This window comes from Taurulus bubalis (genome assembly GCF_910589615.1).
Source record: "Taurulus bubalis genome assembly, chromosome: 7".
Classification (NCBI taxonomy): Eukaryota; Metazoa; Chordata; class Actinopteri; order Perciformes; family Cottidae; genus Taurulus; species Taurulus bubalis.
In genome coordinates this window covers 22123109-22141236 of record NC_136595.1, presented here as the reverse complement: position 1 = coordinate 22141236, position 18128 = coordinate 22123109, and the positions used below count along the sequence as shown (strand labels likewise).

Sequence of the window (18128 nt, the reverse complement as noted above, 5' to 3'; positions counted from 1 at the left end):
TTGATTGACACTATCATAAAAGGTATACATTTAACTTGAATGTTAGAAACACCTTTCAGTAGGATCTAATGCATTCACATTTAAAAACATAATCCGTTTTAAGAAGCAACTTGAAAGAGGGTTAGTTTAGAGTTATGAGATGTTGCGTTGCAATTAAATAAACAATGCCTGTTCCAGACTGTAAAACAAAGCAACTATTTAATATACTGGATCTGTGGTTTGTTCAGCTTGCATTCATTTTCAGGCTGAATGGACGTAAAGATCTCATTTTCTTTGAGCGCCAATACGATGGCATATCTGAACCTGATGAACCCGCGCGTGGTTGATAACGGTGGGTGGGATCCGGTCTTCAGGATTATTTCTTTCTCTGCCTCAGAACCATGGATTTTCTTTCCAGACAAAGCAGAATGGGGCCCTTGTTAACCTCCTACTGGCTCCACATACTTGAGATGGCCAAGACAAGAGGCTTCAGCAAGCAATGCAAATACTTGTCATTGTTGCAACACAGCAGTCTTTCCCCAAAGCCCCGACAACTTGAACTAAAACCCTTCAAGCATGCGACTCACAGAGTAAGCACCTATTCTGCAAGGGAAAATACAGACGCACAAAATGTGTAAGATAATTCAAAATTTAATTTATTGGCATTTAATTTAAAATACACAATAAAACAAAATTTAGAAAGTCTAAACCAATACAAATTAGTCATTTTGTTTGTTGTAAAACTATTTACAAAAAGTATTTTCAAGTTTGATAGACACTGTACAGTTATCTGTCAGGAGCGGGAGGTCAGTGCGATGTGGGGTCAGAAGTAGTGAAGGCAAGTGGGGTGAAAGGCCACAAGTGTGGAACTGAACTAGGAGGTTGTTGCAACATCAGTGAAGATAATATTTTGGTCAAAACATTCTTCTCTTCATACATTTATGTTCCATAAATGGCTTCCCAACTCAAAAAGAAGTTTTGAGTTGAACAAACAAACAAACAAACAAAGCAACCACAAGTTTGGAGCCCAACTGTGGAAATCTTTGACCACATCATTTCTCCATGTGTTGCAATTAAAACTAATAAGAGGAAAAGAAACACAGCCAAAACTATCTTTGGAATCCGTAGTAGTTTAAAACAGGGTCACTGGGTCATACTTCTTAGGCGTTTCCTTCCAGGGATCTTAGGCCTTCTTCATCTTGCTCACGTGACTGCTGCCGTTCTCCTGGCGAGCGGAGCCGTTGCTGGCTTCGTGGTCGATGCCGTTCTCGTGGTGCTTGCCGTTGGTTAAGACAGCTGTGCCGTTCCGACACTGCTTAACGTCCTGGATTGGCAACCGCTTGCCCTTCACGTACGCCTGGATCCAGAAGTTGGAGAAGAGCACGAAGAAGAAGGTTCCGTACATCCAGATGAGGTGGAGGATCATGGGGAACTGGTAGTCGCAGCTGCCCATGAAGTAATACTGGGTAGCGTGGAGAGATACCAGGACAAACTGGGTCTGTTGGGAAGAAACCAGTAGTCAGCCGAGCACTTACTATAAATAAATGCAGATTAATTAGTCTTGAAGCCTTTTGGAGCAGAGGCATTAAATTAAAAAGAACCAGAGTACCAGACATTAAAATTAAAAGTAGTTAAGACGCTGAGCAAAGCCTACAAGTAGCTAGATTAAAATAAAAAATTGATGATGAAACAAACAACTCAGAAAATTGCAGAGTACAGGGTTTCCTTACCAGCTGAATGGCAGTCATATATTTCTTCCACCACAAAAACTTCTGGAAGCGTGGTCCAAGAGCAGAAAGGCCGTAGTAGAAGTACATGATGATGTGGACGGTGGAATTCACCATGGCATGGAAAGATCCCATTCCACCTGGGGGGAATAACCACAAACAGCATTAAGCCACCTTAAAATAGCTGAAGAACCCGAGGAAAAGCTCTACGGCCTCTACATTCTTGATTTATCTAAGGTCAGAGACTCTTGGTTAATAATTTTCTTATGCCTCAACAGATCTATACAAGAAGCAAGGTTTATTTAAAACACAGGAGCAGAAGCAAAGTGGAGGACAGGGTTGCAGATTGCCAGTGTTGGGGTAGTTACTCAGAAAAAGTAACTAGTTACTTCTGAAAATTGCAACTAGATTACTTTACTAGTTACTGCATTTGAAAAGTAACTTCACTACTAGTTACTTTACTTTCCAATTTTTTAAGCAAATGTCCAAATTAACCGCAAAGATACATGGACAAACATCATGGCCCTTTCATCACTTTATTTTCAATGTTCAATAAAGGGCATCTCTTAGCCTTTCCACATAGTGTATTGTAAACATGTAAAACAAAATGGCATATAAAACTCAGCCATTAACTTGAACGAACATTAACCCTGTTCACACTGTCTGACCAAAGAAATATGCCTCACTTTAAAATCCACAAACAACAGGATACAAGAGGCTGTATGTTGGGGACATTCAGGTCAAACAGCATAACACATTAAAAACAGGCTTTGGGAAACATGAGACCCCACTAAACCAAACGGGGGCCGACTCCTAAGAACAAAACCAGCTTGTTATAGGAATCATTGTAGTGGTTTAAGAAAGATAGAAAAATAAATGGTACTTTTGGTGATTGAACGCTGCAGCTGAGCGGACTGATCGCTGGAGTTTCATACTAGAGTGAAGACGATCAGAGATTAAACTCAATATATATATTAAATCTGTTAAATTATTCACAATCTGGTTAAAATATGTTCATTGTAGGTCTGAACCACAAACTACTGTCTTCTAAGATTGTATCTGTTGTTTCCCTCAATAACTTGTAGTATGCATGTCATTAAAATCAGAGAGCTGGAGAGAGGAAACACTTTTTACAACACGTAATGAAGAGAAACTATATTTATATTGTGGGTTATTTTATAATGATGTCACAATCAGACTCATTCCGCCAGTAGAAATGGATCCTGCGCGTGTCAGCAGGACACATCACAGTATATAAATACTCAATGCAGATTATTAAACGGTAACAGACGACAGAGAAAACATCTCCACTCTGACACTCATGATAACTGTGTCTTTATTAATGTAAGTAGTAGTTTAACACCATTAAATCAACTATTTTAAGTGCATTTTTATTGGAATGTTCGCTAAAAACTCTCCGGACAAACCTCCGACAGCTGTTAAAGCGACTAACAGCTGATCAGATGTGATCCGCTGTCAGTCGGTCACAGTCATCAGAAACCTACGTCGCTTCACGTGACGCTTCGGAGGAAAGGACGTCTCATGTCTATTAAAACATATTTCCTCGCGTCTTCTCTCCACGCTTGGTTGAGGGAAACGGGGATGCAGTTTAGAGACTTGGGACGTACCTGTGATAGACTGTTCATCAGGAAGTGTCGTGTGACTCGCGCGCCGCTAAAAGAGAACTTTTCGGACTGGTAAAAATGTCTTGAGTAACGTAGGAACGCGCGATACTGAGGTCTAGTAAAGAAGTGTAGTTACCAATATTTTGAGTGTAACGCGTTACACTACTTCGTTACCTATAAAAGTAATTACGTTACTGTAATCCGTTACTTTGTAACTCGTTACCCCCAACACTGCAGATTGTACAGGTCAACATCCACAAGATTGGTTTCCAGGACAAAAATCAACACTACAACCTCTCCCAACAATTTTCAAACTCTTTGGCAAATGAATGTGTACTCACCAGGCGCAAAGACAATTCCCCACCACCAGGTCCAGGGCATGAAGGAGTGGTGGAAGATGTGTAGGAAGGTCACCTGGCTGTGCTTTTTCCTCAACACGAAGAAGACCTGACCGAAGGAGGATATTGATCAGTTAAAGCAAAGCTATGGTGACCAAAACTAAACACCAAAGCAAGTAAAAGACTGAACTCACTGTGTCGATGAGCTCAATAATCTTGGAGAACCAGAACAGCCAGGCCACTCGGACCATCTAGTGAGGACGGAAAAGGCTTTGTCAAATTATAATTTCCCTTTATATTAAAATCAAGAATTGCATAGCGACTGAGATAAGGGAGGGGACTCACTCGAAGTGCTTGAGGACTGTTCGACATGTCGATTGGGTCGCATCGCCAGGTATATGTTGTGGCCCAACCAGACATCAGGAACTAAAATTACAAGAACATTTTATTTACTTGGTTTGTGGTTATTGCTAGAGTAAGATCCTTGCAGATATAAATTCAACCAAAACTACACAAATGAAGCCACTATCCAGTCATGTATGAATATGAAATTTACAAATAGCCTTTAAATGTCTTTTTAAATGTTGGTGACTTTAAGTAGCAGTGTCTTACTTCGTAGACGATGACTATCGAGAGGGCCACAAGCGTGAAGTTGTAGACTATCATGGCTTCTTTAAGCTGGAAGGGCTTACGATTGGCCATCATGCGTGGCCCAAGGTACATTACAAACAAGAGGTAACAAAGTAATATAGCAGACATGGGAATAGGATTTTGCATCAGTGGATATTCCTTCAGTCGTGGATCTAGAGAATGAAAAAAAATACGTTAGAAGACATCAATCTTGAGTGATCTTTTGTATTTAGTTTCGCTATGTCACCTACCGATTCCTTCCAAGAGGTAGTTGTAGATATCCATGGCATGCGAGCCAATCTCCTGGATCTCTCGAAGCATGTTTGCAGTCTTGAATTGTTGTGACCAAATTACCTGCAAAAAAAAACCTCATAGTTACTTTTATCTTGTATAGGCCAAACATGTCAGCAATCCCTCTACCACTCACATGACAGTAATTCAAAAACACTTAATTCAAGAAAACTATATTTTGGGCATTTCTTTTCATGTCCAAAAATAAAAAAAGGGTGCACATCTCGGAGACGTCCTCTCAATCCATGCGAATTATTTTTGTACGTGTAAAAGTTGCTAAAATGTACCATTATCATTCCCCATTGTTTTAGAACCTTAAAAAGTGGTTCACTTTTCCTAGACAGTGAAATTTCCTGAGACAAAGAAATAAAGAAAGTGAAAATAGTGTCCTTTCATGAATGCATTACATCAATTCTTTAACCAAAAATAAAAAAAAATAATCAGTTTATTTGGGATTTGGTTTTGAGTAATTTTGGTGCATTTCCTGATTCAGCGGGACTGAAATGCAATTATTGGGACACAGCAGCTCATCTCTACCTAAACAAACACACCCTGCAAAAATACCAGGTGCTCATCAGACATGGGCTGATATCAGGGAGGAGGTGCTACAAGGAGATGGGAGGGAAACCCTCATCCCACAGTAGGGCGACACTCTACTGGCCGGGTTGTGTGTCCTGACTTCATGACTCTTGCTTACGGACAAACTGCTCTTCTCAAATGAACCCAACACAAAAAAAAACAAACAAAAAAAACACAAACTGCAGATCTCTGACATTGTCATCCAAGTTCATTTAACAAACATCTGTTTTTTTTTTTTACCAGTTCAACCACAGATATACGCACACGTGAATGTTGCTAGGATTTTCTGACCGGCAAATGTTTCTGTTGACAAAAGGCTTACCATATCAAGTGTAAAGGGTAAAGTGTTTCCACAAAGCAGAGGACATGCAGGGTGCGGCCCTTCTCTCAGCACGCTATTGTTGTACAATCTCCAATGCTCTGGAGTTTTCAGTGCCCAAGGCCTAAAGAGCAGCCCGCCTTAAACCAATATCATCAACAGCCGGTAATTTCATGTTGTGAAATGAAAGACAGGTGGGAGGTGGCGCTCACACAGGTGCTGCTCAGGTAAACCACATGAAGGGATACAGTATAAAGATATTCTCAGTGTACACTACACCTCTGCATTTTGCAAACACTGAGCCGGATCCAAGTTTAAGGATGTTAACTTGCTTTCATAATCAATTATTTTAATGATAACTTTGTTATCACTCGGTGTCAAACCAGCTCTGTAAACTGCAGCATATACTTGTTTCCGAGGTCTGCAACTGACTCCCTGAATGCTTTAAGGCAATGAATGTACAACACATTATCTTACATCTTCAAGGACTTGCACAACGGCAAAAATGTCAAATTAAAAAGGCCACAGATACTGCGCTGTATACGACAGCCCTTGATCTGCCTCGGTTCATATTTTGTGCATTCATTGTGTGTCAAAGTTGAAACGGAATTTGACCAGCACACATCTACAGTGTAAACAGATTAAGATAATCTTCCTTTTTCAGATGACCTTGTACAGTTTGTTCACCTCAGGGCATTTCAATTGTTAACCGCAAAGCGACGTCAGCAGAGCAGTATCTTCCTGGTCGATCTTCTCGTTGAGCTTCTAGGTGATTGAGTTCAGCATTCCAGAACAACGTGCAAAAGCTGCACTTCTGACTTAGCTTCCTTTTGTCAACATGGTGAAAACTTAAAAAAAAAAAAAAAAAAGGAAGTTGTGTGTTCTTGCAGCCCCGCTGCGTTATCCCAAAAGCGGAAATGGTGGTGTTGTACAGCAGATCAGATACATGACATTTCAGAAAACGCTTACGCAAAACTCTGTGGTGTACCATCGTGTCTGTTGGGTAGAGTCTTGTTCTGAGGAAAGATGCTGAACAGTTACAGTGAGCAGATGACAATCAGGTTAGTGATGATGGCTGATTTATGATAACACCGTGAATTGAGTGGTGGCAGTTTGACCGCGTCACATGACTTAGAATTTGAGTTCTTCAAGCTCAAAGGTTGGTAATTCCTTAAATAGTTGAGTGTAGGTCTGTAGAAATTAAAGAAAAAACAAGAAGCCACTTTTGAGTTCAATCAAATGATGTTGTTGACACTGCAACAGTGCACAGTGGCATTACACACAAACCCTACAATTAGATATGTAGGATTTGCTTCTTTTTTTTTTTTTAATACAAGTCATATAAATCTCCAGTTTTCATGTTCAAACTGCTGTATGAACATGAAACGTGTGACTCGCTTGAGAGTGATGTTTTTGAGAATACAGACCACAGTAGAACCGATTGTGCGAGTCAGGAGGATAGTCTTATGATCATGAACACTAAGACTGAAAAGGAAACAATATTTCTGTATCTTTAAGTCTCTTCCATCCCAGCTTAGTGAAACCACAAATCTTGCCATCAACTGGCAAAGACCATTTTACAAGAGCAGCCGACAGCAGTTAATGAACATCTCTGCTCTGACACTTCTACGCCATTTCCTGCATCTACTCATCAGTGACCTCAAACATAATGAGAGTGCATAACTGATTTTAATCTCCACCCATTAGAGGCTTGTGTGTCACATACGAATTGGAACCAGTAGCAGAAAGTGAACAGTTGAACATTCAGTGCCGTTCAGCCAAATCAACAATACTGCTAGTTATTCCACAAGAGGACGGGAACGTCCTCCACATAGCTGTGAGAGGGTCCACACAGTGCTGTACTATTATCATGACGCTGTGAAGCGATTTAGCTCTGGACACAGGACCACTTAAGCCCCACACTACCTTTAGGCAATGACTTCTGTCACCTCTCAGGAGAAATGTCAAAAACGTCCAGCCCTGAGCTACACAAGTCCATTCTTGTGAAGAAAATAGAATGACTTGTTTTAACGGTTCTACAAAAACCCACCGTTACTCCTTTTGTATGTCCACTTTATGCTACTCTTTTAGACTACCATGACAACAACGTGGCTGCTTCACAACTACAAAAGGAGAAAAGGGAGAGGGAACATTTCCTATGAGAGCCATGTCAATGAATCATAGGGATGGAAAAAGGGAGCTCACACTCATGAGGTAGAAGTTAATGATGAAACCAAAGTTTAAAAAAACAACAAGGGAGCAGACAGGAACCGTTACACACAGCAAAGTATCCGTAATAAAAATGACATTTCAACCATCACAGCCTGATAACCTCAAAAGGAACACAAAAAAGTCCCCAAACAACAACAACCCTGAGCTGCTCAACATGTGAGCAGAGTTTAGTTAGTTAGTTCATCTTCTATGCAACCATATGCTACTTACCTTGTTTAGACTAGAATTGTCTGCTTAACGCATTAACAGCCAATGTGGATTCTTCTTTCACAGGACGGCAAAGCCTCTCAAAACTATAAGGACGGGGCGGCAGCAGAAAGAAGAGAAAACGGCAGAGCAGGGAGAGAGAGAGAGAGACACAGACACACACAGAGAGAGAGAGAGAGAGATGGAGTAAGGAATGAGAGTGTAAACTGACAAACTGTGACTGGTACAGCAGTCTTCCAGATCCCCACCCTCCCTGACTCACACAGTGGATGAATAACTCGCTCACAGAAGGAGAGGGAGGGGAGGAGGATGAGCCAGAGAGACGAGCACAAGCGAGCGCCAGGCGGACTACAACTGGAGTGAGATTGGGATGGGCCTTTTTGAAACCCACAGCCCGATTTAAGATGCTTCTTTGTGACCACCGCCCTGAATTCAACAAGTCTGAGATGCCCCACTCCCACCTTGTTGTCCCCTGGTCCACCCACCCCCACCCAGTGAAACACACGACACACGACTCTGGAGTCCCCCTGTAGGTTTTTTCGCTCAGGGGTAGGCTGATAATATTATTCACAGGCAGCGGGCGAGAAATCAGAGGACACTCTGTTATCATGAAAGGGGCCATTGTTACCCTGCATTGGCTCTCGACTCGGCCAACACCCATACAGCAAAACTAGCTTCCATGTCCCACTCTGCGCTGGGAGACAATAATGTCATGGAGAAAATGCTTGGAACGAGTCGGGAGTAGCTGCACTTCTTTTGTCGTTTGTAGGCTTAATATTTGGCACAGACCCACAGCATGCTTGCTTCATATCCTCCTACGCAGTTACGAGGAGTAAAACTCATGGTAGAGGGTCAACAATTAATACATTTGAGGTAGGAGCATCATAAAAGCTTGATGTATGCTCAGGGTTGGCGAGGGAGGCTAATGGAAGACCAAAATGATTGCTGCAAGGGTAAAATGTGACTCATAGGATAATGCTTCAAATTCCTCTGAGCGTGTTGTGTAAGACGGTTTGGATAATAAATCACCTACTCCAATCTCACTGCCACACCCATTCGTTCCAAAGAGAGGAACCAAACAATAGTGATTACAGTAATTTTATTTAATGCTGAGACATCATTTTAGTCCTTTGTCTGCAGATAAAGTTATCAATGTGGCCTGATGAAACCACACACAGAGGCCTACACATTAAGAGTTTCAGAGATCAAGTCACATGAACAAGGCAGCCTTCACTATTGCAGAATAATACGGATATAGCCCTACAAGGTCAAATCATGCTCAAAATTGAGCTTATAAGTAAAATGCAAACATTGATAAGAACCCTGGAATTGCTATTAAAAGCATATTGTATGATGTCATTTTTTTATAAATACTCGTTGAACTTGGCTTTTCAACATCTGGAATCTGGTGATCTTATCCCTGCGTCGGATTGGCTGGGCTGGTTTTACTCGGTCACTCAGGGCCTGCGGGGGAGGGGAGGGGAGGTGGCAGCACTCCAGTGCATTTTAGCCCCTCCTCCAAATACCAAAACACACCTGACAATACAATTAAATCAGCTTTCTCTGCTATAGTCACTGACAGAGCCATTTCAAACACCATGTCATCTTTTCAATCAAATGAAAAAAAAAAAAAAAAAAAACTTAATCCTGAACTATTGATGATATTGGTTAATACAAATATTAAACAATCCCAATGGATGATCTGGTGGCTTGGAAAGTGTAAAAGCAGGAACAAGTGTACGGCAGCTGCATTATAACGGTGCGGCTGAGCGCTGAGCCAGATATTTCCACCAGCATGTCACACACCCGCGTGAGGAGTCTGACTTTGCTGTCAAGGTACAAGTCTCAGGTCAAGTTATGCAATGTAAGAAACATATCCTTGGTCAAGAAATGACGCTGCTCTGAAAAGCAAGATAAGACTGACGTGGTTGTTCAAGTCATTAGTGGTTCGGCTCAGAACTGGCAAGGTTATTTCATTATGGTCTGTTCCTGTGCTCACGACCTTTAAACTAGTTAGCAGAAAATCTTGAACGCCAGCAACAATCTGGAAATTGAGGGAATGTCAAGTTGAAACGAGTACAAACCGCCAAAGGAAACCAGTGTCATAAAAGCAATAACATGCTTTCCAATCCAGCCAGCGGGATGACAAACTCACTTAAGACAAAACAAAAAGGGCTAGTGTGTTCTTCCTGGGGCCCCAGAGGCAGAACTGTCACCTGGGACCCGGGTTGTCTCAGTCAACATGTGTGTCTGACAGACCTGTGTCTCAATATAACAGAGATTAAAAAAGAGCCGTATCAAATGTATGTAAAAGTCTCCCCAAACACAAAAGAAACTATTTTATGCATGAGTCGAGGACGTGTGAGAATTATAAAGCAAACACCCCCAGATAGTGTCACTGTTCAGACGGAGTCATTTTATTGGACAAGGGGCATTCCATGAGCACAGCAGTTTAACTATGAATACCATCACTCCACTCTAATAACTAGTAATTACATTAACAGTCGTGATCTATCTTAGATTGTCACAAAATGTTATTCGCAACGATATACAAATTTCAATATTTGCATTAAATCGTGAATGGTCGTCGCAAAAGGACGAAAGGGAAAAAAGAAGCCTGGACACCTCAGTGCAAACCTTCCAGGTGTGCTCACGCGACATCAGCCAAAACTAGAGAAGAACAGGCAGCAGGTAACTTCTGGTGTAGCGCCATTTCCCCCTGTGAGGAAATCAACTGTCACAGATGAGCAATAAGGCCGGGACACAAACGTTCAAGCTCAGACTGAGAGCACCGGCTCGACAAAAACTTGAGCTGAGGGAGGTCGTGGCATAGGGGAGACTAAGATTGTGATTTATAAGAAGTCTCAGAACACAAAACACAATTATTTTGTCTTGCAGGTCTAAAAGCGTTCTAAAAGGTTACTGGAGACAATCATCAAGGGCAGTGTAGAGTTGAGAAACAGCGAGACAGTAGGCGTAGTTGCAGTCGAGATAGTTTACTCTTTCTCCACATAAAATGTACAATACTTGTGCAGTACTATAGCGGCAGCGCAAAACCCCACGCTTCCCGGAAACCAAAAACAACAACACCAACCCCGACCCCGGAAACCCCACCAGCTCTTAAAGGCACAGTAGCCCCTAGGTGAATGTCTCTCACAGTCCGTATGTGGGTCACCACAGCAGGAAACTATGGTTTTAACTCACCAAAGTCACACTCGGCATCAAAGCGACTCCCAACAGACTCATTTCACTGATTGCACAAAAAAGTGTAAACTTGCAGATAAATATACATGATACAAGAAGCCTGCAGTAAACGTGCAGACTTATGCAAAGTAGCTAGCTGGTGTGCAGGGAAATGTATTGTGTGTTGCTTGGAAACAGTTCAGGCCCAGAACTAATTATGTGGGTGGAGCAAAAATAAATGATTAAAGTAAACAAATAATTTAATCTTCTTACTGTTTACTCAGAAGCAAATATAAGATCAAATTTACAGTTTATTATTGAACGTAACCGTAGGCTAAGGCCTAATAAACCTTTAGGCCTATGTGTGTAGACGCTGTGGGTTCTTATAGGCGAGGTTTTCTGCTATGATTTGATGAGCTAAACTAAACTTATTTGTAATGTACAGTAGCAACAACCACTTCAGTAAATAACAATCAGGGATATCAATCATCTCCACCAATGTCCTCCAAGCATGACTCCTGTCATTATTGTTATATTGGGGGAGAACAATTCTTTATTTTTTTTTTAGAGGAGTTTGATAAACTGGTTGGTAGAAAAAAGAAAGGTGATGATGGACACGAAGCTGAGATTAGTCTTGTATGTGAAAACGCTGAGCAGGAGTTAACCTGTTTGATTTCACTCACGTAGGTTACCTAATCAAGTACTATTCTTCATGTATGCCATTATTAGACTGGACAACAGGGAATATAAGTGAGACAGGAAAGTGTGGATAAAAAGGTGAGATTGAGGACAGGAGAGATGAAAGAGGAGAGTAGAAGTACAGGAGAGAGGAGGAGGAGGAGAGACAAGACATCTTGAAGCATTTTATTAAAACCTAATCCAACATCTACAAATGTGTCTAAAGCAACAGACAAAAAAAAATCTATCAGGAATTACTGACATTTACATAAATTGCATACATTTAAGTTAGTTTTGATATAAATTATGTTATTTTTCCAGTTAAAATTGTAAAAAGATATCGGCTCCCATTTTCATCTTCGTTGAGATAATTTTACAGCTGTAATAAATTATCACAAATTAGATTTGTGTAAAATCTATCACAGCTCTTCAGTAACCAAATTTAAGCTTGTGTAATAAAGAGAAAAGAAGGGTCATGTATAGCAGCCTCAAACATCCAGTATTGGAATTAAGCCTTGTTGAGGTAACGTAGACACTTTACACATTTAGCAGAAACAAAAGCATATTAAATGAGCACATTTAACTTAGTTACAGTTTACCCAACACTGAATTTAAAATTAAAATAATCCCTCCAGTAACAGCCTCCTCACTTTTAATGGACCGTTTGATTACCTCAAACTACAGCAAACATTGCTGCCTCTCTTTAAGAAGAAATGTCACGTAATAAACTTTGTTCTGCAACCTTGTCTTTTGCTGCGCCGGAATATAATATGCATTATAGGTGGCATTGCATTATCAAAATCTAAACAATGTGATTGCATAACCATCTTGAGCATGACAGATTTGTTGGATGACAAAAATGAATACTGGGGATATACAAATTGAGTGTAATGTATCCATACAAATTATTATTATTAAAGTAACTAAAGGCTCAAGTTGTAGTAATTCTTACCCCTCCAGCACAGGAATCTTGCTAAACTTGTCTGGACACTGACATGTTTATACCATCTCCCTCTCATTGTGTTTATCTGAGGGTGTGTGTGTGTGGTGGGGGAGCACACAGACTGAGACAAGGCCTGCCGTTAAACACTGGTCTAATTCTCTTCCCTCCCTCCTTCTCCCCCTCTCTGACCCTCTGCAGGTCTCAACGACTCGGGTGTCTGTAATTTTGCACCAACAACAATAGTACATCTCATCCTAATGAATGGGCTCAAACTAAGGCAGATTGTGGACAAACTAGAATTACCGCCTTCGAACAACCGGTCATGTTATAGTTTGTCATCACTTTATAATGTTGTTTTATCAGAGATTTGCGTGAAATTGTCATAATTACCATATACATTCTTGACTTGTGAAAAAATTGGTTTGTGAGGTCAGAGTGACCTTTAAGTCGGCTCGTTTCAACCTTGAGTCTAGGACAGGTTGACCTTTGTGCCAAATTTGAAGAAATTCCATCCAGGCGTTCCTGAGATATTGCATTCATGAGAATGGAACGGATGGGCAACATGAAAAAAATAATGCATCTGGCTACAGCTGGGCCATAACTACTCCAGCTCAGCAGGTGCAGGAAACATAAGGGAGAGGGAATTTGCATGCCGGCATCCTTCAGCACGTGTCCACACACACTGATATGAACAGGTTCAACCTGCAGAATTATGGATCCCACCCGAGTTATGAGCAAAATTGCAGCAACTGGTTAGTCATTATGTTTTTTTTTAAACCTGTATGATGACTGCTTACTTTCTTCTCTTTTTAGCGATGTAGCCTTTATGGAGAGCTCGATTGTGAACTTGGGGTAGTACAATGTTTAAATGATGACTGAAACTATGGCCAAACCTTAAAAAAAAGAGATCCAAACTGAAAGAAACCAAACTACATATTGGGAGGTAAGACTGTGCAAACATTGACAAGTTCTGACTGGAGCCCTGTGGAAAGTTTCCTCCCAGTTTAGAAATCTGAGGGGGGAAATTAACCAGGATTTACATAGGAGGGTCATAACACCTGCGTCTCTCCTGAAGCAACCTCCAGATATGGAATGTTGAGTGTAAGCATGTTGCTTAAAAGACTCGGCTGCAATTATACTTTACAGATCGCCCATGTCAAACTACATACAGTTAGTATGTATTTAGAACAAGAACAAGCAAGAACAATACCCAGTCCAATTCTAATGCTGTTTCACTTCTGTGAGCCAAAAACGATTCCCTCATTTGTGTTACTTGTGTAAATTTTTCCACTCATTGAAAGGTTTTTCCTGCCCACTCGAGGGTGTGTCCTTGTGGGTTTTCTCATGGGAGAGCATGCAAACACTAGTCAGCAAAACGGCTCCCAGACTTGATGGATGTGGCACGTGTAAAACAGGCCCTGTTGGGATTATGCAAGACTTTACCACGACTGGAATGAGTCTTCATGCCATGAATACCTAAGATTCTACTATGACAAGAACCTCCATTTGATGGCGTTCTGGAATGTTCTGATACGACTAGTATGACGCACAGAGGCAGAGAGAGAGAGAGAGAGAGAACACAATAAACAGTTATGCAAACATGCCATTTTTTTAAATTTACAATCTGACCTCTGGTTCAATTTTCCCAAAAAGTATGATGCAGCTGTTTTAACAACACTTTCACTTTCTGTTAGATCTAATTATGCAATTCAATGTATTTTGTATTGCCCAAAATCACAAATTTGCCTCAGATGGCTTTACAATCTGTACACACACACACACACAATCCTATGTCCCAGGACCCTCATGGCTGGGCAGACAAACCAGCGAGAAGAACAGCAGATATTAAACGATGATTACAATATGACCCAGGAGGCAGAGTAATAATTACAGGACAAGATTTGGAAAACGATTTAAAAAAAGAAAGTCACTGATGAAACTAAAAACACACCTTCGCTGGTAGCCACATTTCAGGCATGCTAGTCAAAACACATACAGCCACTCTGAGGCCATCATGGCATATTTAGAAGGGCAATAACAAGGTCGGTGCTTACGTTGGCTTTATACACTGACTTCACTTCTTATCCTCCCGCTGTTTAGACAAGAGCAAGTTAAACCATGTTACAGCGCTAAGATATTCAGCCCCAGTTTTGCACTGAAGTGGTGCACAACCAACACCCAAGTCTCACCTCTCCTGTTCCCAACTTTATGAATCGTTTGATTTGGTATATACTTAAGTTTGTGCATAGATTGTCTTTGGGTTATGTGTGTGATGCATGATCTAAAACATTTTACTACATCTAAACTGAACCCTTGCTGCCAGTGTAACATTTGTCCAAATAAAATGCTGAACGTCAGGTCTAGTTTCTGTGCCCACAGGAAGTAGAAACTTATATACATTTTTAAAAGACATCTGAACTTCAACGTAGTCTCACAAACTGACTGGTTTTAAAATTATTCACCATGCAAGGCTGACATGGGCCAAGTTAACTGACAACATTCAGATCAAAAGTAAAGAGAGACTGTTCTAAAGTTTACCAGAGGCTTATGAAGAAAGGGCCCCCACCTTGAGCTTAACACGTGTTTAAATACCCCAGGGGAAGGACTGAAGGAGACTTTGTAGACAGCCAGAGTCATAAGCTGACACTTATCAATGACTAACATTTCTCCACTACATAGCAAAGCCCTTTACTACAGCTGCTCAGTGACCAACAAGAGAAGACTGGTCCACTGTTTGAAGTATAACTGCTGCATAAACACAAACAGCTCAGCCTGCAAGGTTTTCTTGTGAAAAAAACCCACATTGGTTTGAAGAGAGTCCACGTCATTTCCAACGGCTGAAACGTACCTTAAATGCGTGTCCTTCAATAAGAGTGTTGACTCAAGAAGATTATCACTTGATAGCAGTCACAACCGTGTTTACATTACTACCACATGTCCACCTGGGCTGGTTGACCTTGAGCCCCTTTGTCTCCATCCCACAGCCGTTGGTTACGGTTAATGTTTACATGTCTACACAGAGCTAGTGATCCATAACCTACTTTTGGAGGCCATCATTAAAAAGGTGCCAGCTAACACGAGGCATTGTTCTCAATATGCAAACGGTGACTGATGCATTGTGGAAAATGTGTTTCCATCAAAATGTGACAATGTGCACAATGTCAGCTTAACATGTCATGCGTTAGTTGTAAAAAAAAACCTGTAAAAACCTACAATTGTAGCCTCACAGTACTATTTCTTCATCATTGTGCATTGCACAGACGAGGTGTGGTAGTTAGTGGTTCTGTCTTTCTCCCAGAAGGGCGCTGAACATGACTAATTGTTTTAAAGCAATCAAGTCAACTGATAAAATAATCAGAGTACTTATCAAAAATATTATCTTTATGATACAGTGCCAATATTTAAATCATGTATACAGAATCATATGGTCCAAAGTTCAACTCCTTCCTCCTGCTGATCAAATGAGTCTTTTTTTTTTTTTTTTTTTAAATTTTACTGAAACTAAATCTTACAATCTTAAAAAAATATATATATTTATGTAAATATGTATAATTTGAGAAGCAGCTCATGTGCTGTATGTGAGATAGTTTCATCACCTCTGACCCAGTACAAATCACATTAATAGCAGTCTAGTAAATACACAAAACTCAGCTACCAAAGACATTAAAAGAAAAATCTTAAAAATTGTGCTTGGAGGAAATTAAACAAGACCCATTTTTCATTTGTGTCACAAACTTGTGCTTCCAAGAGCTCGAAATAGGATGTAAAACACATGAATGTAGCAGAGTCCACTCCGGCTCAAAGGGAAACCGTTACATACAGTTATAACGTTTGGCCAGCAGGTACGTTTTGTGTTGCACTTCGGTTCGACTAGTTTAACTACACGTGGTATGATTCATAACCTTGTTAAAACAGCCACACGCGAACACACACACATAACACACACGCCAACGTGTTCTCGCTATCACGTTTACATTACCATGTTTTGCTGGCTACAATGAAACAAAAAAGGTGACAGTTCAACACAACCATCTGCCTTCAAAGTGAGAAGAGAGTCCCGGCTGTCAGTGAGCTCTTTTGTTAGCAGCACAGGTGCAAATGATGAGAAGGGGTCAGATTCAGGACAATACCATTACTAGCCCGAAACAACTACGCTAATTGTTGACCACATGCCATCTCCAACCACACGTTTTGTGCACAAACACTCGCGCCTAACTTTAATTCGCTTAAAAAAAAAATTACAAAAAATTACAGCAAAACAAACGAGTTTTAGTCGGCGTCTTAGCTATTCAAATTACACCAAAAAGAAAAAAAGCCACCTGAATGAATAAGACCTTGAAATGACGTTACGGAAATTGGCAGCGCGCGCACCCCAACAATATATATAAATATATATATATATACCCGCACCTGAAATGAACTAAAAACCCCTCGAGACAACTCGGTCCTAACGGTCAAAACTGTTCGAACAGTGTTAGAAAGTACTCACTTGAAATAAAGCGGCGGAAAGCTGTCGAAAGCAGGCTGATAACCCAGCGGCGGAGAGAAGTTGGCCCACTGCTTCCTCTTCCTTTCCGCTTTAATCTTCCCCTCGATGCAACCTCTTGATGGAGCTGGAAAAAGGTGGAGTCATCTCTCTATACTGCCGCGAGTTGGCCGCCAAATATGGAGCGAACCAAATGCCTGTATGAAATGCCTGTCACCGCCAATATGAAATCAATCGGCTTCGGCTTCTTTCTGACAGACTCAGCCGAACACAAGTGTGAATTCTGAGGGGAGTGGACTCGTCTACACCCTGGAACATTATATACTCCATGTTGGTCTTTGGTGTAAAGAGAGCAAATAGTATTTGGCATCATATTAACATCAAACCAAAATATTTTTGATATTTTTGTTGAAATTCTCATTAAATCTGACCACCAATTTAAAAAAAACTATTTTTTTTTCTTTTCTCAAACTGTAACAAGCCCATCCAATCATTTATTTCAGACTGTATGTAATCATTGGATGGTCTACCTGTCTTACCTGTCTACCTGCATGGATTCTGCCTGTGCACTAGTGTTGTCACTGGAGTCGCAAGCTGCTATCTTAATAACTGTGAGTATTAACAATAGCTGTCTTGGATGTTTAAGTTCACTGGGATATGTTTAATTTCATAATGATAATTTGGGGGAAGTAGGCGGGAGCCCTGAAGGAACTGGCTGTCAGTGTTGCCGCCTCGGCGACTTTCTCGCTAGATTTAGCAACTTTGCTAGCTGGTGCTGCTCGGTGCTTTTGCTGGGAAAGAGTTGGACTGGATTGGGTTTCTCGATTGGATAATTGAAAAAAATCTGGCATACTACTTGCTAGTTTCTTAAAATTGCCAACCCAGCCTTTAACACAATCTCCATATCCATG

General features: G+C 40.8%; 1 protein-coding gene across 2 annotated transcripts; it reads right to left on the bottom strand.

The window, feature by feature from the left end:
- Positions 1-620: 620 nt before the first annotated feature.
- Positions 621-17296, bottom strand: elovl1b (ELOVL fatty acid elongase 1b). Of its 2 annotated transcripts, none has more exons than XM_079221011.1 (8): positions 17221-17296; positions 4551-4653; positions 4282-4472; positions 4015-4095; positions 3864-3920; positions 3673-3778; positions 1710-1846; positions 621-1477 (listed from the first exon to the last, which is right to left on the bottom strand). In XM_079221011.1, exons 2-8 carry the CDS (start codon positions 4618-4620, stop codon positions 1163-1165), a joined length of 957 nt encoding a protein of 318 aa, XP_079077137.1. In that variant the 5' UTR covers positions 4621-4653; positions 17221-17296; the 3' UTR covers positions 621-1162. The 2 variants fall into 2 exon arrangements, with proteins under 2 accessions (XP_079077137.1, XP_079077138.1); XM_079221012.1 differs by lacking the exon at positions 17221-17296 and adding an exon at positions 7931-7976.
- Positions 17297-18128: the final 832 nt, after the last annotated feature.

Bases quoted from the DNA above. Each gene is read 5' to 3' on its own strand.
- elovl1b (XM_079221011.1), bottom strand. From the start codon at position 4,620: ATGCTTCGAGAGATCCAGGAGATTGGCTCGCATGCCATGGATATCTAC. The intron at 4,473-4,550 runs GTAGGTGACATA...TTCATTCTCTAG, and splicing joins CTACCTCTTGGAAGGAATCG to ATCCACGACTGAAGGAATAT. The intron at 3,921-4,014 runs GTGAGTCCCCTC...CGTCCTCACTAG, and splicing joins ACAGTCCTCAAGCACTTCGA to ATGGTCCGAGTGGCCTGGCT.